The sequence below is a fragment of the Aptenodytes patagonicus genome, chromosome W (assembly GCF_965638725.1).
Source record: "Aptenodytes patagonicus chromosome W, bAptPat1.pri.cur, whole genome shotgun sequence".
Lineage (NCBI taxonomy): Eukaryota > Metazoa > Chordata > Aves > Sphenisciformes > Spheniscidae > Aptenodytes > Aptenodytes patagonicus.
Genome location: NC_134981.1, coordinates 46,527,388 through 46,551,837, shown reverse-complemented (window position 1 = coordinate 46,551,837; position 24,450 = coordinate 46,527,388). Strand labels below are relative to the sequence as shown.

Here is a 24,450-nt window from a genome sequence, read left to right as displayed (position 1 = left end):
TTGTTAATTTTTACACACCTTTTGTGTTTTGCTCTATACTGTATACATCTGCCAAAAAATGTCACACCTCAAATTATATATTTTGTTCAGTTCAGGATGAAATCCTGCAAAAAATGACCTTATGCTAGTGGTTTCATCAAAGTTTCAGTAGGACAACTGGAATGAACAGGAGCTTATAGGATTGAGCTAATAATGTCTGGAAAGTAGAGGAAGTTGCACACAGTAAAAGTTTAAATCTAACTCATATATAGTTGAGTGTACTGAATTTTTATAGTTGTTTCATACCATTAAATCCTGAATTAATCAGTTTGAAGAGAAATGAGCTGTCACTGTGGTAAGAGTTTTTTGGGTTTTTTATTTGAAAGACATGCTTCCTTCCTTAGGGCCCAACCCATCCTTAGGGCCCAACCAAACCCATGCCTGTTTGGAATGGGAACTGTGGTTATACCATCACTTACAGTGAATTAAAGAAAAATAAATTTACCTATACAGATCTTTTTTCATCACTAAACTCTATTTTATGATATTCTTCAAATGCAAATGTGTAGGGTCAAATCTTGAAGAATTCAGCCCATATTTAGCAACAACTACATCAGCAATATCTAGGAACAGGAGATAATACTTAAAAATAATTAACTGATCTGAGAAATAGAAATCAGTGCAACATTTATCAGCTGAAAATTCATTTTAACTAGTAAAGGGGAAAAAAAAAAGAATAAAATGTACAGTGATGAATATTGTAACAGCTGGTCCCTCATTACCCATCTAATTCCAGATCTTCTTCACATTGCAGTATTTCATTTGCTAGCTACAGAACAGGGGAAAATTCAAATTATTTTTAGCCAGTTCAGGAAGCTATCCTGATGCAGAGATTCTACATTGCTATCCATAAAGAAACAAGCTTCTATTCACTTCTTCCTAATTTGAAGTATTTAAAATAAATAATTAGTCTACACATTTCCCATTGTGTTTTAAAGGGAAAGTGATGGCTGGGTGTCTTCAGAGGACTGGTCATGGGATATGGGGAACAGGCTGATAAGTCTGAAAGATGTTACAGTACTTGAATACATAACACATTGGTGGCCTAGTCTCCAATCAGAAGGCTTCCAAATAAAAATTGGCAAATGTGGCCATAAGCAGACTGCATGACAACTTACTGATCTGGGAACTGACCTGTTCTGTCACTTTGAAAAGCCAGTCACTCCTAGTCAAGGTTGGGGCACATTCCACTGGGCAGCGTAAGGTGTGTCAAAGACTAGATTTGAGGTTATTGCCATGTTTTTCACATGCACCAAATTCAGTCTACAATAAAGGGGGGAGAACACTGAGTTCAACTGCAGTTCTTCCTCATGCTCAGGCTATTAATAAAATAATGCAACATATGCATACAAATATCCATGTATTTTTTAAATGCATGTCAGGCCACATGTTTTACTTGTGATTCATATAGCTTCTTCCTTGCCCTGTTCTTGTCTATACAAAACTTACATATGGTAATAAAATCTCGGTATGAATACTCCTTTTTGTGGGTTTATGCAGTAAGTAAAATACTGGATTCATTGTAGCAAATCACGACTTCAGCTGATTTCTACAAGGCCAGAATTTTTGCCAGAGTTCTTACAGTAAGAGAGACCCATTATTACACTATTTCTGCTATTCTAAGATTTCATCACTTCTGTTTTAAAAAGCCTTATTTTAACCTTGTATGAAAGACCCATTTAGAGAATCATGATCTATTTATTTCTACATTAAAGAGAGAAATCTATTTAAAAAGCCAGTGTGGAAAAACTATCCTGTACAACTTAAATTACTATTCCTCACAGAGCTGGACAAATTCTGATGTTATCAATAATGTTGTTGCATAAAGACAGAAATAAACAGCAGTTAAATTACATGTTGATATCTAGTGCATTAGAAATGTAAGCAAAAAAATCAGTGCTTAGAAATAATCTTTCTTTCCATATTAATGCTCCTATATACAATGAAAATCCTACAGGATTTATAAGCAAGAGAACAAATGAACAAACAAAAAGCTCTATGCAAATTAAAAAAACAAAAGGGTTTACTCATAGTAAGTGGAATACTTAGCACATAAAATAGTTTTCTATGGTCCAGCTGCAGAACCTATGTATAGTTATAATCACCTGATCTTACCAATGTGTGTGTAAATAACTTTATTCATGTATGTAAGCATAGGTTCATTCCCTACAAAAGGCAAGGTGATTAGGTTTACTTACATCTGATAAAAATTCTAATAATAAGATATGCACTGAATATTCAAGCAGATGTCCCGAAACTAAAATTTTGCAAGCTTACACATATTTTATCCCACCAGTCTATGGGGCTACCTAGGTATGAAAAGTGCTGGGCATACTTAGCAACTTGCTATATCAGGGCATAGAATGCTAGCCTACAAGAAGCAGGGCTCAATCCTGTTCTTTTTGAAGCCATCAGCATATATACTGAGATTAACGCTGTAAGATCAATGCAACAATGTTAAATTTAATATAAATATTTTGGAAAGGAAATGGAAAGGGGAAACAAAGATATGCTGGCAGTAAGAAAAATTGTACAGAAGGGAGTTCAAAAGAATTACAGAAGAAAAATTATGTGACTGAAAGGATGTTATGCTCTTGTAGTCAAATTAGGATAATATATTTTGATAATACTATTCAGTATGTGTTGGCAGTTCCATTTTAAAGGGCATATTATATTCTGTGCTCTTATTTGCCCGGTTTTAATTTAATGATCAGATTTTTTTTCCTTAACACGTGCCTATAAGCTAAACTATTGCAGATAGCAGCAAATTCAAAAAGAAAAAAAGTTCAATTTCCTGATTCAGCTTAATTTTTCCAGCGTGAGAAGCTCCGGTGGTGGCATGCACTCTGTTTTGTGAGAGAGAGCCCTCAGTGATGCCATCAAGGCCAGTTGTTGCGTGGTCACTGGACACACTGCTTGCCTGCAGGAGCCCTGGCTTGGGACAGTACAGGGTGTTCCCCTAGGGATACACATCAGACCCCAGATGTACTCAACAGTTTAAGAGCTCACTTGAGGGCACGCTTACCTGGTGTGCGAATGGGCTTTGGCACTTGATGCATACTCCAGACATATCCATCTATCTTAGTCCAGTTGTGGTGACATCATATGACTGAAACTGGGCAGAATAGAGTCCTAAAGTCCTTCTTAGAAGGCTACCAACAAGGATAATATAGATGCCAAATGTAGGCTGCAAGCACGCCTGAACTTTGCACTACTTATGGTAGAAGCTAGGGTGCACAGGAGACATAAACCACTGAAACGAGTGGTATTAGTGACAACAGTCAAGTTCAGGATCTCAGGTACTGAAACCTCATTTTATCTTTTTATAAATCAAATCAATAGTAGGGGTTTCTGGCATCTTTTGAAACAGCAACAAACTGTTTTCCAAAGACAAACAAATGAATTCAACCTTCATAATCACTGGGAATAAAGTCAATAAAACCATATAATGACTATCTAGTTTATGATTACAACTGATCAAAGTAGTTATTATTAACAAAAAGTAATGCCACCAAAATCTTTGACATTTTAACATAATTTTAAGTAAGACACTGTCTCCAAGAGTTTCATCTTTGAATAGTCCTAACAAGAGTAAAAAGTATTACATCTTTTTATTTTCATATATGTATATATTATATATAAAAATAAAAATTAGTTAGGAGATTGTAGTTCACCTTATACATCCAGTTATGTGCATCTACCTTCACAATGAGCCCATTACATACACCTCTTCATCACAATTTCATGGAAAAAAGAAAAATCTCCTTACAAGACTGCATAAACATATCATCTCAGAACTGTTTCCCCTATGTAAGTGGCTCTTCTGTATGCAAAATCCAAGGTAAGATCTTTGCTCTTTGTCTGTGGCATGAATTTTAGTTCAGCCACTTTGTGTCTGCATTGCTGACCATCAACCTTTTGACCACTACACAATTGCAAGCTTTCATTTTCTTGGGGGAGCCGGAAGTCATTAGGAACTAAATTTACTATAATCTTGGTTTTAGAACTTTGCTTGAGGAGGCAGGGGCCTCCTTCTAGAAGCTTTTCCTTTAAGACTATATACCTTTTCTCCATTCTATCCCAAGCTTTCATGTTCAATATGCCAACCTCTTTATGAAATGGCTCAGACCTTTGTTCCTCTTATGTTTATAGCAAAAGATAGGACTCACAAGGCTAGTAGTCATAAAAAGTTCACTGGATCATTTTGGTTCACAAAAATGACTGCTTACTGGAAAGTTGCAGGGGTGGGGTGTTTCAGCCTGATAAACCTAGTAAAAAAACCATATTGAAGTACCAGGGTGATCTGATTTTCTGAATGGGCTTGGGAGATGCTGTTTATAATCAGGCTTATGGGTTTTTACAATTCAGTTGAGAATCATTGAAAAGGGGAAACATAATGGTAAATCGTTAGAAAATATTTCAGTAATAAGGACTCTACTGTATTTCCACTACCAACCTTATGGAAGATCATGCTAAATAGAAAACTCATTTCCAAGGGCAGAAGAAACCCTGATACTTTATTGCTAGATTCTATAGCAATTGGAGCTCACTCACAATAAACTTATAGTACTCTATATAAACTGAGAAGCTTGTATCAAATTCAGACTTCCATTTAAAATAGATATTGCAGATATTAGGCTTCAATTAAAGAAGAAAAATAACCTTCAGTGCTTCTTTTTTTAAAGGCAAAGTATAAAAAAAAAAAAATCACCAAACTAGGTGAAAATTATTAAATTTCTCCAAAAATTATGCTTTCTTCTATTTCTTGAGACAATACAGTTTGTGATTCACAGGGTAACTGGCATCAAACACAAATTAATGAGAGCTCTTATAAGCAATTTTATTCCTATCAATAATGGCAAACATTTACAAAATCAGAAGAATTTATCATTTGAGTTCACCTTAAAAAATAACTTTTAAAGCAGTGATATATGCAACATAAAACAGTTCAGGAGGGAAGAAGGAAAGCAAACTTTAATAATTAAAATGTAAACATGAAAAAAAAAGATGGAATAAAAGTCCCTACTTCTCATTTCTACTTAAGATGTCATGTGACAATATTTTACAGTCTTGCAGGTTTATATATGTATGTGTATATTTCTATATCACACACACACATACACATTAACCCATATATTTACATAGATAATTGTTTGCAGTTCCATCTTGGGCAATTCTGTTACGTCACTCTACTGTTGTCTCAATCATGTTTGGGACCCAATTTCTTGACAAAACTGGGGAGATGGTAGGAAAAAAATGGTGGTTCTGATTGTGTCTGAGATCCTTTTGTTAAACTGTACACTGGGACAAATAATTTTCTTCTGTAGTAGCTCTCTGAAGAGAGCCAACTCACTGTGGTCTTCACAAGGAGACTTGGTAACAGATCACACACTCATTGTCATGCTAGGGGAGTACTGAAAAAAGAGGAATCCACATTTTAACAACAGTTCTTTCCCAGGTAACTAAAACCACTTTTGGACAGGAGCAATGAGTTTAAATGTCAACATGCTGTTTGAATTTTCTCCTAAATTTGTACTATAGCACATGCTAAGGCTGTAGTTCATTTTGTGGTATCATAACTTCTGTTATACTTCTATCATTATGTAAAAATATAGCTATTGCTGATGAAATCAATTCACTTGACAGTTTCAGTGTTGGGCACTGCTACCTGGGTAGTGTGATGAATCAATATTTCACCGATGCTTTTCATGCCTTTTATTGGTCAATGTTGGCTACTGGAGGGATTTAGCTGGGCAAGATAGCTAGTCTCAAACAGACCAGCTACATTTGTGGTCACTTGAACCACATAACTATTTTGAAGGGCTTTTTACTACTTGATGGGGAAAAGGTGAAGATATGTCTGAATGGAATTAAACTACGTTTTGGGCTTATTTTTAAATTCTGTATTATAGACTTTATGAGGCAAGCTGAATCAAGTATCAGTGGTTATTCTTTATATGAACTGAAAATTCAGTCACCATATTACATTATTATTGTAACACAAATTGAACTGCAGCCCTTATACAAGCTGTAGTTGCCCTTCATTACAAATAATCAATGGGACACCACAATGTCTAATACAAATGCACATTTATATGCTTATTTTAATTTGTATTTCAGTTGAAACTTATAGACTGCAGAAATACTTAATTGGCCTAAAATCTTCTAAGTAGAGGAAAATGTTCAAATGCAAGAAATATTAGTGTTATGAAAACTGATACAAGAAACAGATATTAATTTGCCTTGGCAAAAACAGATACATAATAAAAAAAAACTACCAAAGCTAGATTTTTGAGGTGGCCATTTCTAAGTGTCAAAACATATTCAGGAAAAGCATTTTGGATGGGTCTTTTCTGTCATATAAACTGCATAGAATGGACCACTTGGATAAAATCCATTTTGTCCCATATCATGTCTCTGATGGTTTGTCTGCTTTAGGGCTTACTCCTGTCATGTGCTGACCCCTCTCATAGTGGGCCCAGCAAAGCTTATCTTACTAGTTGGGTTCCAGATTCATTCAGGTAGGAAAACTAGGAGTATCTAGACTCCAGTAAGTAGTAAGCATCTGAGAAAACTAATTTTCTTTTGAGTGCAACTGATGTCCTTCTTTTAATGAGTTTGGTTTGGTGAACTGGTCTGCCTGCTGAATCAAACTGTTTGTCCTCAGCACAAGTAAAGCATGCTGAGTTGAGAACTAACATGGACTACCATGACCAAGAATCACATTTAATGGAGATTTAATGGACATGTGGTTACTGCTTTTTCTGCAGATTTTGAAACATCAGTCTTTTTGCTTTGTACAAATCAATTTTCTCCAATACTCCAAACAATCTGAACACGTGCCCTCTTTATGAGGACACAAACAGGTAACATGCAGAAAATACTCCCTTTTCACTAGTTTAAGAAGCAACCACCACCCCAATCTGATTTTAATGAAATTTGTCATGAGCTTTGACTGTTGTGTGATCTAAGAGAAACTGTTTAGTCTTCATAATTTCTGAGCTAAATATCACCACTGGCATAGTTAATGGAGTTGCACTGATTTCTGAACAGCAGTGATTTCCAGTAAGAATAGAAGTGTTGAAGTCACTCAACACTTCTGAAAAATCAGGCCACTTCTATATAGGAACCTAAACGTGAATTTAGAAACCCAACTTCAGGCACATGAGTATTAAAATACTAGTCTTGCTTTGTAATGTATTTTATACCATGTTTTGCTGCCTCAAACATTCTCCATTTTAAAAAATATAATTTTTCCCAGAATGAACACTAGAGGGCATCTTTGCTTTCTCTGCTCTAAAAGCATGCTACGTCTTTTCAACGTAAGATCACTTGGTGCTCTAATTATATACTTCAGTGTGAATCCTGTTCTAAAAAACATTACTGCCCTGCAAAATACATGGGTCAGGAGTTTGAAAAACCAAAAATTGAAACACTCAGATGTAAAGATCTGCCAACTATGTGTATCTAGGCTGTTCAGATATTGTCTGACAAATGCCCATTGTGCATTACTGAATATGTATGGCACAATTATTACTGCTTGACAGATTTAACTTTCATTGACAATTGACCTCTTAATCTAGAAAAAGAGCTTCTGCAGTAAATCTACACCTCCCACATTTTTCAGTTTCAGCTCAACTTCTAACAGCATTTGGCACAATTTTTTAGTGAATCAATACTATAATTTTAGAAGCTAGTAAAAAACCACATAAGGCACAGCATTGCATTACAGGTACACTACAAAACTGTTTGTTCTGTCTGTTATTTTTCTTTTTTAAAATAGAAGATCAGGGATAAAGTTTTGCCAAGTAAAAAACTACTTAAATACTTACGCTCTCACTCTGAAAAGGGTTTAGGAAGTTTCCACCCATCTCACCGTCATCCCTGGGAGTGCCAGGCTGATTACTCATGCTCATATTACTGGGAGAGTTCTGTTAAACAAGATTTTAAAATACAGATGAAATGTTGAAGATTTCAGTTCCTTTCCCAGCTTCACCTAGCGTGTCAAAAGAGTATCTATACGATGCACTGGAATTTCTGAACTTGAAAGATAAGTCTCTGTAGAGTTCTGTACATTTCAATTACTAATTTTAACCTGCAAAGGAGTATTTTCTCCTCTGAAGTAACAACTATTTACCTGTAATTCTTGTTTTCAGGCTATAGCCAGCATGTTCTCCTACTAAAGTTGGGAAAAAGTATAAATGGTAGGAATAAGTATTAGCTCTGAAACTACATTAAATCAGTATGGTCAAATCAGTGGTATATGAGCACGTGCTTTGAAATATGTGAGTTCAGAATACGTACTTAAAGGTAGACATGTGGACAGATCTGGTCTACACAGACCTTTGCAAATCAAGGCTTGTATTTGAAATATTTGTTCATAGCGTGTAGTTTGTTGAAATAACTTCTAATTCAAAATTTGAGTTGCTAAACCACTTCACCAAGTGCAGTTACATACAGAGTTTATAGACAAAAGAGTTAACAAGAGTATTAGATAAAAGACTCATGAATAACAGCCAGCCACAGGATCGGCCTTGCAAACATTTTCAGGAGGAGCTATACTTTTGCTATTTGCTTGCACAGAGCATAATGCAGTAGGGTCTTCATCTACTTTTTGAGTGTCTAGGTGCAAGTGAAATGCTAATAAATAATAACAATACAAAGACTCCTGAAGGTAATTTATTTTCTTATGGAAAAGAAATCCTGCGCAACCACCTCTATAATGTTCGGAAAATGCTTTCAAGATTCAGTTAGTCACAGAAAGAATAAAACTAGATAATTGTCACAGAAATTATTCAGCATCAATAATCAATACATGATTACTGTAAATACTGCAAGCAGTTAGGTGTGTTTACAAAGTTGATTTATGGTACCCTACCATGCCTGAGGCATGGATGTTTCTCTTTCCATCACAGTTAGACTCCTATTAATACGGGCTTTGTGATGGAAAAGGAACAGTCAGGGAAAAGGGGGAGTGAAATTATGAACTTCATCATAAAACATTTACTATGTCTATCACAGTTTTTCCCTTGAATTTTTTTAATCCAGAAAAATTAAACACAAGATTTACAAATACAGCATATATATATGTACATATCTGTACATATACAAATGCATCAGGCTTAAAGTTTGAGCAGGCTTAACACAAGCCTATTATAGTCAATGGGTAGGCTAACAAAATGCAACTCAAAGTAGAACATTTGCTCAAAGTGACAAAATGATAACATCTGTAAGAATCATAAATGAATTTGTCCTCTTTTTCTTCTGTTAATTCTCAATTACAATCCTAACACAGTATTTCTGTTAGCTTACAGATTTATGAAGCTTCTTAAAAAAAAGCAAAATATATCATACTTTGAAAATACCTGCCTGCAGTCTTCATTTAATATAACTAAGGCTGCAATGGGGCAAACTTCGAGTGAAAAATAGGAAATATTAAATTAAGAGAAAGTCTCCTTACTGAAAGGCTGTTGTTAAGTTTTAACCATATTCCCCTGAAGGAAGATTACCATTTCCACCTGAATGGGCAAATAGGTTTGTGGGTTCAGCCTGGTGTATTTATTTTCAGTTATAGATGAAATGTAAAATTAATTACATAACCGCCATGAAGACATAACTGTTTTTAATTGGCATCTGAAATGCAGCTTATAGAGTAGGGTCAAGACCCCTCCCTTAGCCCTGTTGTTTTCTTCACAATCTAGTTCACTGGTTTTCAAACTGTGATCCTCAGATCTCCAGGAATCACTGGACAGCAGGTGAAGGGTCCATCAAAGGCAACTAAAAATTAACTAGCTAATTAACATCAGACAATTAAGCTTGCTATTCAGTAAAGTTATTATACCAAATATTTAGGAATCTACAGCTTGAAAAAGGTTGAAAACTATTGCTTTAGTTCAACCATAGCTATTGCAGCTGAAGCAGGAATTAATTCAGGGAAGTCCTATTGCATGTGTTATGCAGGAGGTCAATCACATCAGTCCCTTCTGCCCTTAAAATCTATGAATATATAGTTTAAAACCCACTAAGGCCTTGTCACATTTATTTTATATGATGCTTCCAGACTTTTGTTCATTCCTTGGGGATTTACTCCTATTTTATCTTTCTCTGTGTAGTACTAAGCTTTGAAATTCTGCAATTGCTACAGTGCACCAGGCCCAAAGATTCAAATTCCTGACATAAATGCTTTTATAGCAACTCTCTGGGCTGCTTTTATTGCCAGTATGGGGTCTAGCATTGTAGCACTAGCTGAGTTTTTCCAAAGCAAATATTTCTTTGATGACTGCAGAAATTCCACGGGCACTGCAAGAAACACTGGTTATTAATTAATGTTTATTTAATATGCATAATTTCAGTTCATTTACTTTCCCCCATCTCAATCTACTTTATGTCGATTCATCAATTCATATTTATAGATTAAAAAAATGTCTTTTGTCATTCAGCCAACTAAATTAAAATCTTCTCTGGAAAATGTAGCTATGAATTCTGTCAGCTGTAATGATTCTACCAAGACTGGATTAATTTTCTTCATCTCAGTGGTAATAGATAATCTGTTCCTCTAATATGCATTTTACTCCATTGAAATCCTGTGCCCGGCCTTGAGCATCTAGCAACGTGTACCCCAAACTATGTTAACTTCAGTGAACAATTTCTGTCACATTAATTAGTAATCTGGAAATCCACTTGTGAAAAAGTCAGTTGAACAACTAGCTGGTGATGTATAAAGGGAGACTGTTGCCTTAACAAGAAGAATCCTTGTATGTACAAAATTGGAAGGCAGCCACATATTAATTTTGCATACATCAAACCCCAGAAATCTACTATTCCTTGCATGCAAAACTTTTCCAATCAAGTTCTAAAAGTATTATATATTATTATCTACCTGAAATTGCTAATGCTATATACAAGACTCTGCCCACACACTTTTACTAGTATCAATTAAGGCTGCATATTGGGCAGAGTGCTACTCAGAAAAAGATATTTAAAAGCTATTATATGTAATGGTATAACAATACAACACTTACTTCCCAAGTAAACATCACTTTTCTTTTAGCTATTTGAAAAAGACTTGCATCAAATATGATTTCCATGATGTATTTATTAAGGTTAACAAATTACAAGACTTCCAGGTAAATTTTTGGATCCAGGTTTTCTAATAATCATATTAGCATATACGCTGATACTTAATATCAGTGGGTTGAATACAGGTTTTAAAAAATAATTTTAGTGGCAAGCTAATGGAAATGTTTTCTACTTTAAAAATGCTGCATTTTTAAAAAAAAACCAAGAAAAATTATAGACACTGATTAAAAATGTGCTGTATGCTTATTATCTCATTGGAGGTGTATATTAAATCTACCACTGTACACCCGAGCACAGCACAGCTAAGGCAACATGGTCATTTCAATCCATTGTTGTACTCTTCACAGGGCCTGAACATGATACAGATCTTCAAAACAAAAAATGTAGCACTGCTATAGATGTTTTTCCCTCATAGCCCCAGAATGGCCTAAGAGGCATACTGCTGTGGTCCTACTCTCCATGAAAGGCCATGGAAGGTTGTTCTGAGGCTATAATCACCTATGTAATTTTAAAAGGACTGTATCACTAATTGAAGAATGCTTCCTGTTTTTTGAACATTTGAAAGTGTATTTTAAATTAATTCATACTACAAATTTCTATTTTAACCCACGGGAATTTAGGCCAATATTTTCTTCCCTTTTGACATGTGTTTGTATCTCATCATATCTCAGTGCTAGCCTGAGACAGCATCTACAGTGACATCCTTAGTATGACCAGAACACGTGCAGACAAGCCTTAGCCAGATTCAAAGTGGCAAAGTCTGTACTGAGAGAGATCTAGCCACAGCTCTGTAGCACTTAGTCCTGGGTCAACCAAAAGATGCAGGCAACTAATTCACTCAAACTCTCATTCCTTTTTTTTTTTTGGAAGATCGATAAGAATTTTGTTACAGCAATTTCAAATGAATGAGTTATAAAATTTTAACTGAAACAATCCCTTCATCAATTCCGTATTTATAGATCAAAAGCACAAAAATACAGGGAGACAATTTTAGTGATATTTTTATTAGTTTTAGTCAGTTACATCTGAAGATGCTGAGTACAAAACACAGTATTTTACAAGGACAAATTTCTACCACTTTATCAACACTGAATAAGCTCATTAATTCATTATTTGAATAAGTCCCTAAATTAATAATGATTACAGATGTAGCAGATTTTTATTTTTATGGAAGAAATGACACATTCAAGCACAATATTATTTTTGTAGCTACAAAACCCCTACAGGTTAAACTCACGTTCATTTTGCATATACATTTTTATGGTTGTGTTTACTATTTAATGTTTGTTTAACAGTTGTATCAAAACAGTGCTTTTTTTGCAACTACTTTTTAATTTAGTTTTAGGGACTTAGACTAGTGATTAAGATATTAATGTTGCCTTACAGAGGTGACAAAAGGAATCATGCAGTGCATAAAAGTAACATCCTAATGACATTTTCCCAAATTTGCATTCAACTAGAATTGATTATTAGAACTATATTCATTTGTCTTAACAGTATGGAAGATTATAACATGATCAATCAGATTATGAACTGGATATATGTTAATCACATTCATTAATACACATTGTTATGCAGTAAGAAATGTCTACTTATACTCCCTATTGATTATAGGTATTGTTTTTAAACTTTCAATTAATGCTAATTCTGTCTTCACAGCCTCAAAAGAGTTGACAAGCAGAAAATGTAGATACATAATAAAAAGTTTAACAGAGACAATGAAAATATGTTTAGAGTGAAATATTATTCTAAAAATTCCAAATATTTTACTAGATACTCACTTTGGAAATACTGTCCATGTCTCCCGAGCCTTAAATTAAAATAGATAATTATTCAATTAGTTTTGAGTTGAAATTAATCTAAGAGCTTATTTTTCATACTAAAATATATAGTGTAACAGCAGTATGTTAAAACATAACTGTGCTTGATCTCCCTTCCTTCCTACTGTCTCTCTGAGTAAAAGTTTACAGTCAGTAGTGAATAATGTTAGTCTTTTCTCTGTGTACACACCTAATGCAAAAAAAAAAAAGATAAAAGAATGAAGGACATATTTATGATCTGTATCAGTTCCTTGAATGGCATCCTTTAGGATGAAACAGCCTGACACAACTCAGAAAAGGATATGTCCAACCTCCCTGTCCTCTTAGCCAGGTACTGCAATTCATTTTGGGTACTTACACCTGAGGAAGATGTTGCTTCAGCTTGAGGGGGAAAAAAAAGCAAAATCATGGATAACTAGTAAAAGTTAATGTTGCTGACAAAAATGATCACCATTTTTACTGAACTTCAGCTACCCAAAACTCCGTAGAAGACTGCTAATGAAATATCTCTAGGGTCAGCTGGGGGGTGTTTCATCAAGTCTTTGCCCCCAGAAGCAAAAGCCTACTACTGAAATTTGCTAAAATGACATCAACTTTGGATGCATTACAAATACTGATGATGATAATATCTTTCAGAAGAAAGTAGGTGATCCTCAGGACTGGAGTAATAGAAACAAAAAAAAAATTAAATATAATGAGTGCAAGACTAACAAAAATAATTTTTCTCATATGCTGTAGCTCTCACTTGGTTGAAGCTGTCCTGGTTTCGGCTGGGATAGAGTTAATTTTCTTCCTAGTAGCTGGTACAGTGCTGTGTTTTGGATTTATCGTGAGAATAATGTTGATAACACACGGATGTTTTAGTTGTTGCTAGGTAATGCTTACACTAGCCAAGGACTTTTCAGCTTCCCATACTCTGCCAGCGAGGAGGTACACAAGAAGCTGGGAGGGGGCACAGCCAGGACAGCTGACCCAAACTGGCCAAAGGGACATTCCATACCATGGGACGTCATGCTCAGTACATAAACTGGGGAAAGCTGGCCGGGGGGGCTGCTGCTCGGGGACTGGCTGGGCATCGGTCAGCGGGTGGTGAGCAATTGCATCATGCATCACTTGCTTTGTATATTCTATTATTATTATTATTATTATTATTATTATTATCATTTTATTTCAATTATTAAACTGTTTTTATCTCAACCCACGAGTTTTTCCTCACTTTTACTCTTCCGATTCTCTCTCCTTCCCACCAGGGCGGGGGGAGAGTGAGCGAGCAGCTGTGTGGTGCTCAGTTGCCGGCTGAGGTTAAACCATGACAGAAGCCAAGAAAAAATGAAATATAATTTAAGGATGGATGTATCAAGGAAAGCATTTCTAGCAGCAACAGACAGTAAACAGTTCTGGTCACCTATTTTCAGGAAAGACAAATTCAAACGGGAATAGTGTCAGAGAAAAACAATCAAGAAAATGGAGCTATGGGAGGAGACTGAAATAGCTTGGTATACTTAGCCAGGCAAATTAAGGTTGAGAAGGAATATGATTTCTCACTATAAATACACCAGATACATAAACATTAGGAAGAAGAAGAGTCATTTTATCATGGACAAATGGAAAAATTTTGGTGGAAATCAGAAAAAGATTTCATTCTAACCATCAGAGGCATGAACAGATATCCAATAGAAGGGTTGTGGTTAAAGAAGCTAGAGAAGTTCAAGATGGAGCTTGACCAATTTATGCCTGTGATTATGAGACATAACTGCCTACTACAGCATGGAACTGAATGCAGGAGATCTCTTCCAGTCTTACATTCCTAAAAGAACTCAGGTTCCATTTTAGAAATTAAATTAACCTTAGAAAACAGTTGTTGTTAATTTGACTAAACATGACATAATTTTCACTAGAGAAAATAACTAACCAACTAGGTACATATAAAATCCATCTGTAACCGTTTCAATTATAATTTTTCTTTTAGCTGAGAAAAAAATTTTGGGCTATAATAAGTGACAGAAAAAGATGCAATTATCATTTACAGGTTTTCATTTACTTGAACATAATGTGCATCATTATTAATTAAAGCAACAATCCATTTTAGGATTGTATTATGTAAAGAAAAGCTATAAACTCACAAGATGGGCTTATGCAAAGTAATATAGGAATTTCAGAGACCTGCTTGCCAAGAAAAAAAGACAATTCTATTGGGAGTTAGATGCATTTTGTTGAATTTTAATTGCTCAAAATATATCTCCTAAGTGAGGTTTGATGGTTTAGTTTTTTCTCATCTTGGCATAGCCTTTTCCAATGTCTCCCTTCTTCTTACCTGTTTATACTTCCTGTCTCACAGTCTCCAGCTTCTAGGCTATAACTGTGCTAATTTTCCATCCACCATGGTAGTATGGATAGAGGCAGGGGGAACAGTGACAGCTTGGCTTCTGCTTGCCCATCATGTATTTAGCTTGCTTGGGTTTTTCCACATAAAGAAAAATGCTATTCAGCAGTGTTGCAGGTGCTCTGTGTCATAGGGCCAGCTCCCAGATGTAAGAGAGGACCTTGCTGGTCAACAGTGGGGACAGAAGAGGAAAGAGATCTGAAGTCTTTGCAGACTGAGGCTCCCCCCTGTTGTTGCCCATATGAATGACACTCCTTGGTGCAGATAGAAGTGAAGAACAGAATACAGAAACTGTATTCAGAGTTACTGGCTTGGTGTTATGGTATGAGTACAAATAAATACAAGGTATTTATTTACCTTGTGGGTATGGAAGAGGAAGGCATAAATGCAATTTATTTAGCTGCAGATTGTTGCTTAAATCCCTTTCAAGTGTCTATCATCCATCCAGCAAAGAGTAAGAGCAGAGTTTGCCAGGCTAGTCAGGGGATAAAGCAGTGCATGTTTTGGAGAATTGTGTAAGGCTTCTCCCTTAGATAAGAGTCTTTCGAAAACCATAGTGTCGAAAGACAGGAAGTACTCTATTCTTCCTGCCTCTGCATGCTCTGACAAGAATGTATGTTCTTTCTTGGTGCACTAAAGCCACCGAGGCGAAGGGCTCCGGAGCGGAGGATCGCGCCGGGGGACCCTTCCTGAAGCGGCAAAACCGCGGCCAAACCCGCGAAAAGCAAAAGCGCAGGGAGCGAGAGGGTGCCCCAGCCCCCCCATTCCCCGAGCCGGAGGAGGGATCTCCTGACGAGTGGCAGCTCTGACTCAGCGTGGGCGGGGACAAGAGGGGCGGCGGCCAAACCCCTCACTTAGAAGAGCAGCCCCCAGGGAGCGCGAGCGACCCGGAGCGCGGCGCGTCAGAAGGGCGTCGCGCGGCAGTTCGCGCGGCAGTTCGCGCGGGAGGGCGTGCAGGGAAGGCGAGCGGGCAAGGCGCAGCCCCCCTCCTGGCTCTAGAGGCCAACTCAACTAGTAGTCGTCGCCTTCCCAGAAGAGGACCAGCTATGGTTTCCACTCGGCCGAAAGTCGTCGCCAGAAGGAATGTGGCGACCCAGACGGAGCCCTCACACAAGCACACAGCTGTCCAGGTCTCTGGCTGCAGGGAGTGCCTGAGCCTGTCAGCTGTACCAGAGGGCAGCAGAGACACCACCTGTGTGCGGTGTGACCAGGTGGATGATCTGCTCGGCCTGGTGGCAGAGCTGAAGGAGGAGGTGGAAAGGTTGAGGAGTATCCGGGAGTGTGAGAGGGAGATAGATTGGTGGAGCTGCACCCTACCGTCCCTGAGGCAGAGGCAGCAGATGGAGGCTCCGCGAGAAGCAGAGGACCCCCTGCCCTCTTGCCACCAGGTAGAAGGAGGGGACCTAAGCGACGGGGGGCAATGGAAACAGGTCCCTGCTCGGGGTGCCAGGCGAACCCCCGCACAGCCTCCCTTACCTTCCCGGTTGCCTTTACACAACAGATATGGGGCCCTGGAACTTGAGGGCCAGGGAAATGAGGATGTAGATGAAGGTCCATCCAGGGGGTCGCCTAGGGTGAGGCAGTCAGCCCCACGCATTATGACTGCCTCTGCTAAGAAAAAAAGGAGGGTAATTGTCATAGGCGATTCCCTTCTGAGGGGAACAGAGGGCCCTATATGCCAACCGGACCCGTCCCACAGGGAAGTCTGCTGCCTCCCTGGGGCCCGGGTCAGAGACATTACTAGGAAGCTCCCTGGTCTGGTACGGTCTTCCAATTACTACCCACTGTTGGTTATACAGGCTGGCAGCGATGAGGTTGCAGAGAGAAGTCCTGCAGTGATCAAAAGGGACTTCAGGGCACTGGGGCGACTGGTTGAAGGATCGGGAGCACAGGTAGTGTTTTCCTCTATCCCTACAGTGGCAGGGAGGGATACTGAAAGGAGCAGGAAAACACACCTGATCAACACGTGGCTCAGGGGCTGGTGCCATCGGAGGAATTTTGGTTTTTTTGATCATGGGGAGGTTTACACGGCACCGGGCCTGCTGGCAGCAGACGGAGTCCAGCTGTCTCACAGGGGCAAAAGGATCATTGCTCATGAATTGGCGGGGCTCATTGAGAGGCCTTTAAACTAGGTTTGAAGTGGGAAGGGGATAAAACCAGGCTCACTAGAGATGAGCCTAGGGGTGGCATGCCGATGCCAGGGGCGAAATCGATAGCCCAGCTCAAGTGCATCTACACCAATGCACGCAGCATGGGCGGCAAACAGGAGGAGCTGGAAGCCATTGTGCAGCCGGATAGCTATGACTTAGTCGCCATCACAGAAACATGGTGGGGTGACTCTCACGATTGGAGTGCTGCAATGGATGGCTATAGACTCTTCAGAAGGGACAGGCGAGGAAGGAGAGGTGGTGGGGTAGCCCTGTGTTAGGGAGTGTTTCGATTGTCTAGAGCTCAACGACTGTGATGATGATACGGTCGAGTGTTTATGGGTAAGGATGAGGGGGAAGGCCAACGAGGCAGATATCCTGCTGGGAGTCTGTTATAGACCACCCAACCAGGATGAAGGGGCGGATGAAGTGTTCTACAAGCGGCTGGCAGAAGTCTCTCAATCGCTAGCCCTTGTTCTCGTGGGGGACTTCAACTTCCCGGATGTCTGCTGGAAATACAACACGGCAGAGAGGAAGCAGTCTAGGAGGTTCCTGGAGTGTGTGGAAGACAACTTCCTGACACAGCTGGTGAGGGAGCCTACCAGGGGAGGTGCCTCGCTCGACCTGCTGTTTACTAACAGAGAAGGACTGGTGGGAGATGTGGTGGTCGGAGGCCATCTTGGGCTTAGCGACCATGAAATGATAGAATTCTCGATTCTTGGTGAAGTAAGGAGGGGGGCCAGCAAAACTGCAACCATGGACTTCCGGAGGGCGGACTTTGGCCTGTTCAAGACGCTGGTTGAGAGAGTCCCGTGGGAGACGGTCCTGAAGGGCAAAGGGGTGCAGGAAGGCTGGATGTTCTTCAAGAAGGAAGTCTTAAAGTCACAGGAGCAGGCTGTCCCCGTACGCCGTAAGAAGAACGGGCGGGGAAGATGACCGGCCTGGCTGAACGGGGAGCTCTTGCTGGGACTCAGGAAAAAAAGGAGAGTTTACCGCTTGTGGAAGAAGGGGCAGGCGACTCAAGAAGAGTACAGGGATCTCGTTAGGTCATGCAGAGAGGAAATGAGAAAGGCAAAAGCCCAGCTAGAACGCAATCTGGCCGCTATCGTTAGAGACAACAAAAAATGCTTTTACAAATATATTAATGACAAAAAGAGAGCCAAGGAGAATCTCCATCCTTTATTGGATGCAGGGGGGAACATTGTCACCGAGGATGAGGAAAAGGCTGAGGTACTCAATGCCTTCTTTGCCTTAGTCTTTAACAGGCAGACCAGTTATCCTCAGGGTACTCGGCCCCCTGAGCTGGAAGACAGGGATGGCGAGCAGGATGAACCCCCCATAATCCAAGAGGAAGCAGTCAATGACCTGCTACGCCACCTGGACGCTCACAAGTCTATGGGGCTGGATGGGATCCACCCGAGAGTGCTGAGGGAGCTGGCGGAGGTGCTCGCCAAGCCACTCTCCATCATTTATCAGCAGTCCTGGTTAACGGGGGAGGTCCCGGACGACTGGAGGCTTGCCAATGTGACGCCCATCTACAAGAAGGGCCGGAAGGAGGATCCGGGGAACTCCAGGCCTGTCAGCCTGACCTCGGTGCTGGGGAAAATTATGGAGCGGTTCATCTTGAGGGCGCTCACAAGGCATGAGCGGGACAACCAGGGGATCCGGCCTAGCTAGCACGGGTTCATGAGAGGCAGGTCCTGCTTGACCAACCTGATCTCCTTCTATGACCAGGTGACCCGCCTAGTGGATGAGGGAAAGGCTGTGGATGTTTTTTACCTGGACTTTAGTAAAGCCTTTGACACTGCCTCCCACAGCATTCTCCTAGAGAAGCTGGCAGCTCACGGCTTAGACAGGTGTACTCTGCGCTGGGTCAAAAACTGGCTGGACGGCCGGGCCCAGAGAGTTGTGGTGAATGGAGTTCAATCCAGTTGGCGGCCGGTCTCGAGCGGTGTTCCCCAGGGCTCAGTTTTGGGGCCGGTCTTGTTCAATATCTTTATCAATGATCTGGATGAGGGGATTGAGTGCACCCTCAGTAAGTTTGCAGACGACACCAAGTTGGGCGGGAGTGTTGATCTGCTCGAGGGTAGGAAGGCTCTGCAGAGGGACCTGGACAGGCTGGATCGATGGGCCGAGGCCAACTGTATGAGGTTCAACAAGGCCAAGTGCCGGGTCCTGCACTTCGGCCACAACAACCCCATGCAGCGCTACAGGCTTGGGGAAGAGTGGCTGGAAAGCTGCCTGTCGGAAAAGGACCTGGGGGTGCTGGTTGACAGCCGGCTGAACATGAGCCGGCAGTGTGCCCAGGCGGCCAAGAAGGCCAATGGCATCCTGGCCTGTATCAGAAATAGTGTCGCCAGCAGGAGTAGGGAAGTGATCGTGCCCCTGTACTTGGCACTGGTGAGGCCCCACCTCGACTACTGTGTTCAGTTTTGGGCCCCTCACTACAAGAAGGACGTTGAGGTGCTGGAGCGTGTCCAGAGAAGGGCAACGAGGTTGGTGAGGGGTCTGGAGAACAAGTCTTATGAGGAGCGGCTGAGGGAACTGGGGTTTTTCAGCCTGGAGAAAAGGAGGCTGAGGGGAGACCTCATCGCTCTCTACAACTACCTGAAAGGAGGTTGTAGTGAGGTGGGTGTCGGTCTCTTCTCCCAAGTAACTAGCGATAGGACGAGAGGAAACGGCCTCAAGTTGCGCGAGGGGAGGTTTAGATTGGACGTGAGGAAAAATTTCTTTCCTGAAAGAGTGGTTAAACATTGGAACAGGCTGCCCAGGGAAGTGGTGGAGTCCCCATCCCTGGAGGTATTTAAAAGACGTGTAGATGAGGCGCTTAGGGACATGGTTTAGTGGGCATGGTGGTGTTGGGTTGACGGTTGGACTCGATTAACTTAGAGGTCTTTTCCAACCTCAGTGATTCTATGATTCTAAAATGGCAACTGTCTGAAGCTGCTTATGGGGATGGAATAATAAAACTAATACTTAACAGACAGAAGGTTAATTATAGAACAAATAAGTATATCAAAATATGGGATAAAGCCAGTTTAGCACATACATCAATATATGTAATAACTTACTTCCATGAATTTGATAAGAACTCAGACCAGCATATCATAATGACACCTTCTCAAGTTTTTGGAAGAGGAAGAGAGGTAAAGAAAAATGCGTCTTATGCCATCAGTTCTACATTACTGTGATGGTATGCTTATAGAGTGGTTTGAAACAACTGGATTGAAATTATACTCTGTTATATAAATAATATACAGTTTTTTTCTTCCAGAGGTGCATTATATAATACAATTTATATGCTTAAAAAGTATCTTAATATTTCTTATTAATTTATATACAGCTTTTTTAGTTTTTAAAAGATTTTAACATACAGTCTCCCACATAACTTAGAGAACTAGTCATAGTAAATGGCACTGGTCATTGTAAATTCACACTGTTCATAACATTTACTATTATTACCTAATGATCCATTCATATGATGTGAATCCATTCCACCCAGTCCACTCATAGGTCCATCTGATCCTGGCCCCATTGGAAACTATAAAAGGATTAGACATTAAAAAATATTACTGCACTTTTTTTTTTTAAGATAATCTAATAAAAAAAAAATTCCTCAGAAAAAAATTGGTCAAGGAAAAATGCACAGTCCCATCTCTGAATGTGAAAGTCAAGTGAAAGTCTTCCACATGATGATTGCAAAAAGTGTCTTTTTTTTTTTTTTTTACTTTTTTCCAATGCTACCTTCATCATTTTTTGAGAAACTCATTTCTGTAGGCTGGCTAATCTACTTTAATACGTTGTACATTATTTTCAAACCTGCAAGTGCTGACCTAACTCTACTCCCATTGAAGTTACAGAGAATTATTACTATTCACTTCAATTAGTAGGTGATTAATTAACAGTTTTCAAACCCCACCCTATCTATACCGACAGTCAGAATACTCTGCATTACCTTTGCAATATGATCAGTTTTACAGATTTAAAATATTAACCTTAAATTCAGTTCTTCAAAAACTTAAAGGCATTAGCATTACAGAACATTTTCTAAAATTCACTGCATACTGATTTAGCAATATCTAAATATCTATATTCTTAAAGTTTTATTGTCCTTTTTTCAAAAGGCCCACAATATGGACTGTAATTAGATGAAATATGGTTGTAATCAGATAAATAGAACAAAATTGAAGGCATAGATAGAGATCAGAAAAGAAACAAGTTCTATCTAAGAATTCCGATTTTTTGTCAGTTCTAGAACTGCTGAAGTTTGGTCTAAAATAGTCACCAGTCTGGTAGTTAACGAGGCAAATACCTAAATGTTATCATTAGCTTTCATTCTTGACACCTTATTTAGATAAACAGGGAAGTTTGTTTCTTCTTAAAGGTATTGATTTTATCCTTTTTTTACAGAATAGCAGGGAAACATAATACTGGGACACTTTCAACAGTTTTCTTCTCCCTCTTCAGTCATAGACACTTTTTTGTAATGAAAGTTTAAAGCCAGCAGAAACTAATGCTTGGTGGCAGCTCCTAGGATGGTGTCATATTGTATAGAAATCTATTGCACTGCAGTATGACAAACTAAGTCATCCCCAACATCCACATGCACATGCCTCTCAGGTCTTTTCTGTGTAGAAAAATAGGCCCCAATCATTATTTTGCACGTACTGGCATGATCGATTTGTAAAACATTAAAAACACTACCATGGACATGGTGTGATAGAAATGTAGTGGTTTGGATAAAACAAGGCTGTATAATTAAAAAAATATAAGTAGATTCATATTTACATTAGGTCTGTTGGGTCCAGGTGGTACTGCATTCATTAAAGTATACATGTTGTCTCCAGAGTTGGTTGAATCTGTAATAAGAGATTATTTTAAGTGCTAATATATACCTTTCAATAAAACTACTCACCTAATACATTTCTTGTCATTTAGTTATTATTTCTGTTCCTGAATCACTGATACACAGTGGCAATATAATGGAAGATTTAATTCCCTTTTTATCTATTTCTACCACACAATAGAGCTATCAAAAGAAATAATTGCAATTGTCCCTATGTGACTATTTCTAGACTCTACTTTTATGCATGACTGTTAAAAGGTTTATAAATCACCAAGTATCTGTAACTATTTAATTCCTTAAACCCTTTTTCCTGGAGTTCCAAATTACTTCATTCATCTTCAATACTCTATAAAACAGGAGTTTCTCTCTTATGAACACTTCCTGTAATTTGTTTTCCATCTGTAATAACCAATAAATAGCTTCTTTTATATAGCCTTCAGGTTAGTGTAGTGAATGAAAATCTTTTATTCCCATCTGTGTCAGTCTATTAGATTTTGAATATATCTAACTATTCAGTGGAATATTGTGCAAAGATCCCCTCTGTAAGGACAGCTTTAGCTAATGCATCTTCATGGTACAATGTGGTGCAATGCTTCAAAACCAACCTGAATCCAAAAACAACAAAACCATGTTGGCACAGTGTGATGCCTAAGCTATAAGTTCTGCCAAGAGCTTCACTGGGCCTTGCCAGAAGTTGACACAGCTATACTGCTTCTCAGTCTGAGATTACTTCACATAGAACCAGAGGACGGATATGCCCTTTCCCTTCAATCAATGTACATGAACTTTCAGACTGGAGCACCTCCAGAGTCAAAATGCAAGATTTAAATAATGACATACGGAATACAACCCACATAACTCTTCTGGTTGAACTTAGGAAATCAATGCCTGAAAACTACTAGTAGATACAAATTATTCATTCCCAGCTCCAACTTATCCCTACTGCTAACACACACAAAGTCTTAATACCCCTCATCAATATTTGTAAGAGGGAGAAGGCAAAAAATGCAGCAGATAGGCAGACAAATTAGGAAAAAACTTTTCACAAGGGAACTTGACAAGAACTTGGCCATGTAACAAAAAAGTTTTCTGAGAGGAGAATGACCTCAGAAAAGTCTAAATAAATCCCTAAGCGGACAGCATATCTTTAAAAAATATAGGCAACTCTGGAAAAACACTACCCTCTATAGTATCTACAAAAAAAGTAAAAGAATAGCTAAGTAGCTCTATACCTAGTTCCTCCAAAACACTATTCCATCTCTTTGAACCGTGAGTTTTGAGCTTAACAGCAGACACAAAAAACCACTGCTGAGCTGTAAACCTTTTTCCAAAAGAAGGGACTTTTGAGTCAGAAGTAGTGAAAGCAAGAAAGCCTAGACCAGACTGATGTGTGTTGGAACTGGGAATGCAGCCTGACCTCATGCAAGAATATATTTGTACATACTCAGGGCAGTTAAAATCAAGGTCTTTGTCTACTCCTTTATCTTTCTGATACAGTTTTCCAAGCATTAATTAATGTAACCTCGGTGAGTAAATAATTCCATTATATACAAAGAACTATGCATCACTAGGACATTCAAATATATTGTTTAAAAAAGAGGGAAACTAAAAGCTTTTAGCCTAAAGTTAGCAAAAGTAAAATTAGCATATAAAAAGTTATTTTTAATGTTCAAGGAGGTAGACAATAAGTTCTTTAACCACCAGATCCTTTTGAAACAGAACCCTGGCTCACCCTAAGTTCTACTGCCTCTTGTAAAAACACATACAGATTGATTGGGCCATGGGAACGTTCAGAGCTGGAAGGGTTTTTTCAGAGGTGAGTGAGTACCTTTGCAAAATTCTCAGGTAGCCAATGTCTAAGTGTTTTTATACTTTGGAAAGCAGAGGCCTTAAAACACCTTAGAGTCTCTTTAATTGAAAATAGAAACAATTCCTCAATAGATGCTTTATTTTAAGTGCACACAGACAGCTTAACACATGCCATAACTACAGTGCTGACTACTTTTAAAAGTGCAGGCTGTCTGTGCATTTGTTTTTATGTTAAAAGAGATTCTACCTTTTAACTGCCAGCTCACATTAATTATCTTTTTCACTAATGATATGAACAAGGAAGCCCTACTTTTTATTTCAGGTCGC

The 24,450-nt window shown here is 39.0% G+C and overlaps 1 protein-coding gene across 2 annotated transcripts in view; it reads right to left on the bottom strand.

Annotated features, from left to right (window-relative positions):
* Positions 1-4,796: 4,796 nt before the first annotated feature.
* Positions 4,797-24,450, bottom strand: part of LOC143171854 (single-stranded DNA-binding protein 2-like) — a 219,751-nt gene continuing 200,097 nt past the window's right edge. For both annotated transcript variants that reach the window (XM_076360953.1, XM_076360954.1), the window contains 5 exons: positions 22,257-22,327; positions 20,931-21,009; positions 12,900-12,928; positions 7,872-7,970; positions 4,797-5,453 (listed from right to left, as the gene is read on the bottom strand). In XM_076360953.1, coding sequence (XP_076217068.1) covers positions 5,424-5,453; positions 7,872-7,970; positions 12,900-12,928; positions 20,931-21,009; positions 22,257-22,327 — 308 coding nt within the window. In that variant the 3' untranslated portion in view covers positions 4,797-5,423. The remainder of the gene's footprint in view (positions 5,454-7,871; positions 7,971-12,899; positions 12,929-20,930; positions 21,010-22,256; positions 22,328-24,450) is intronic.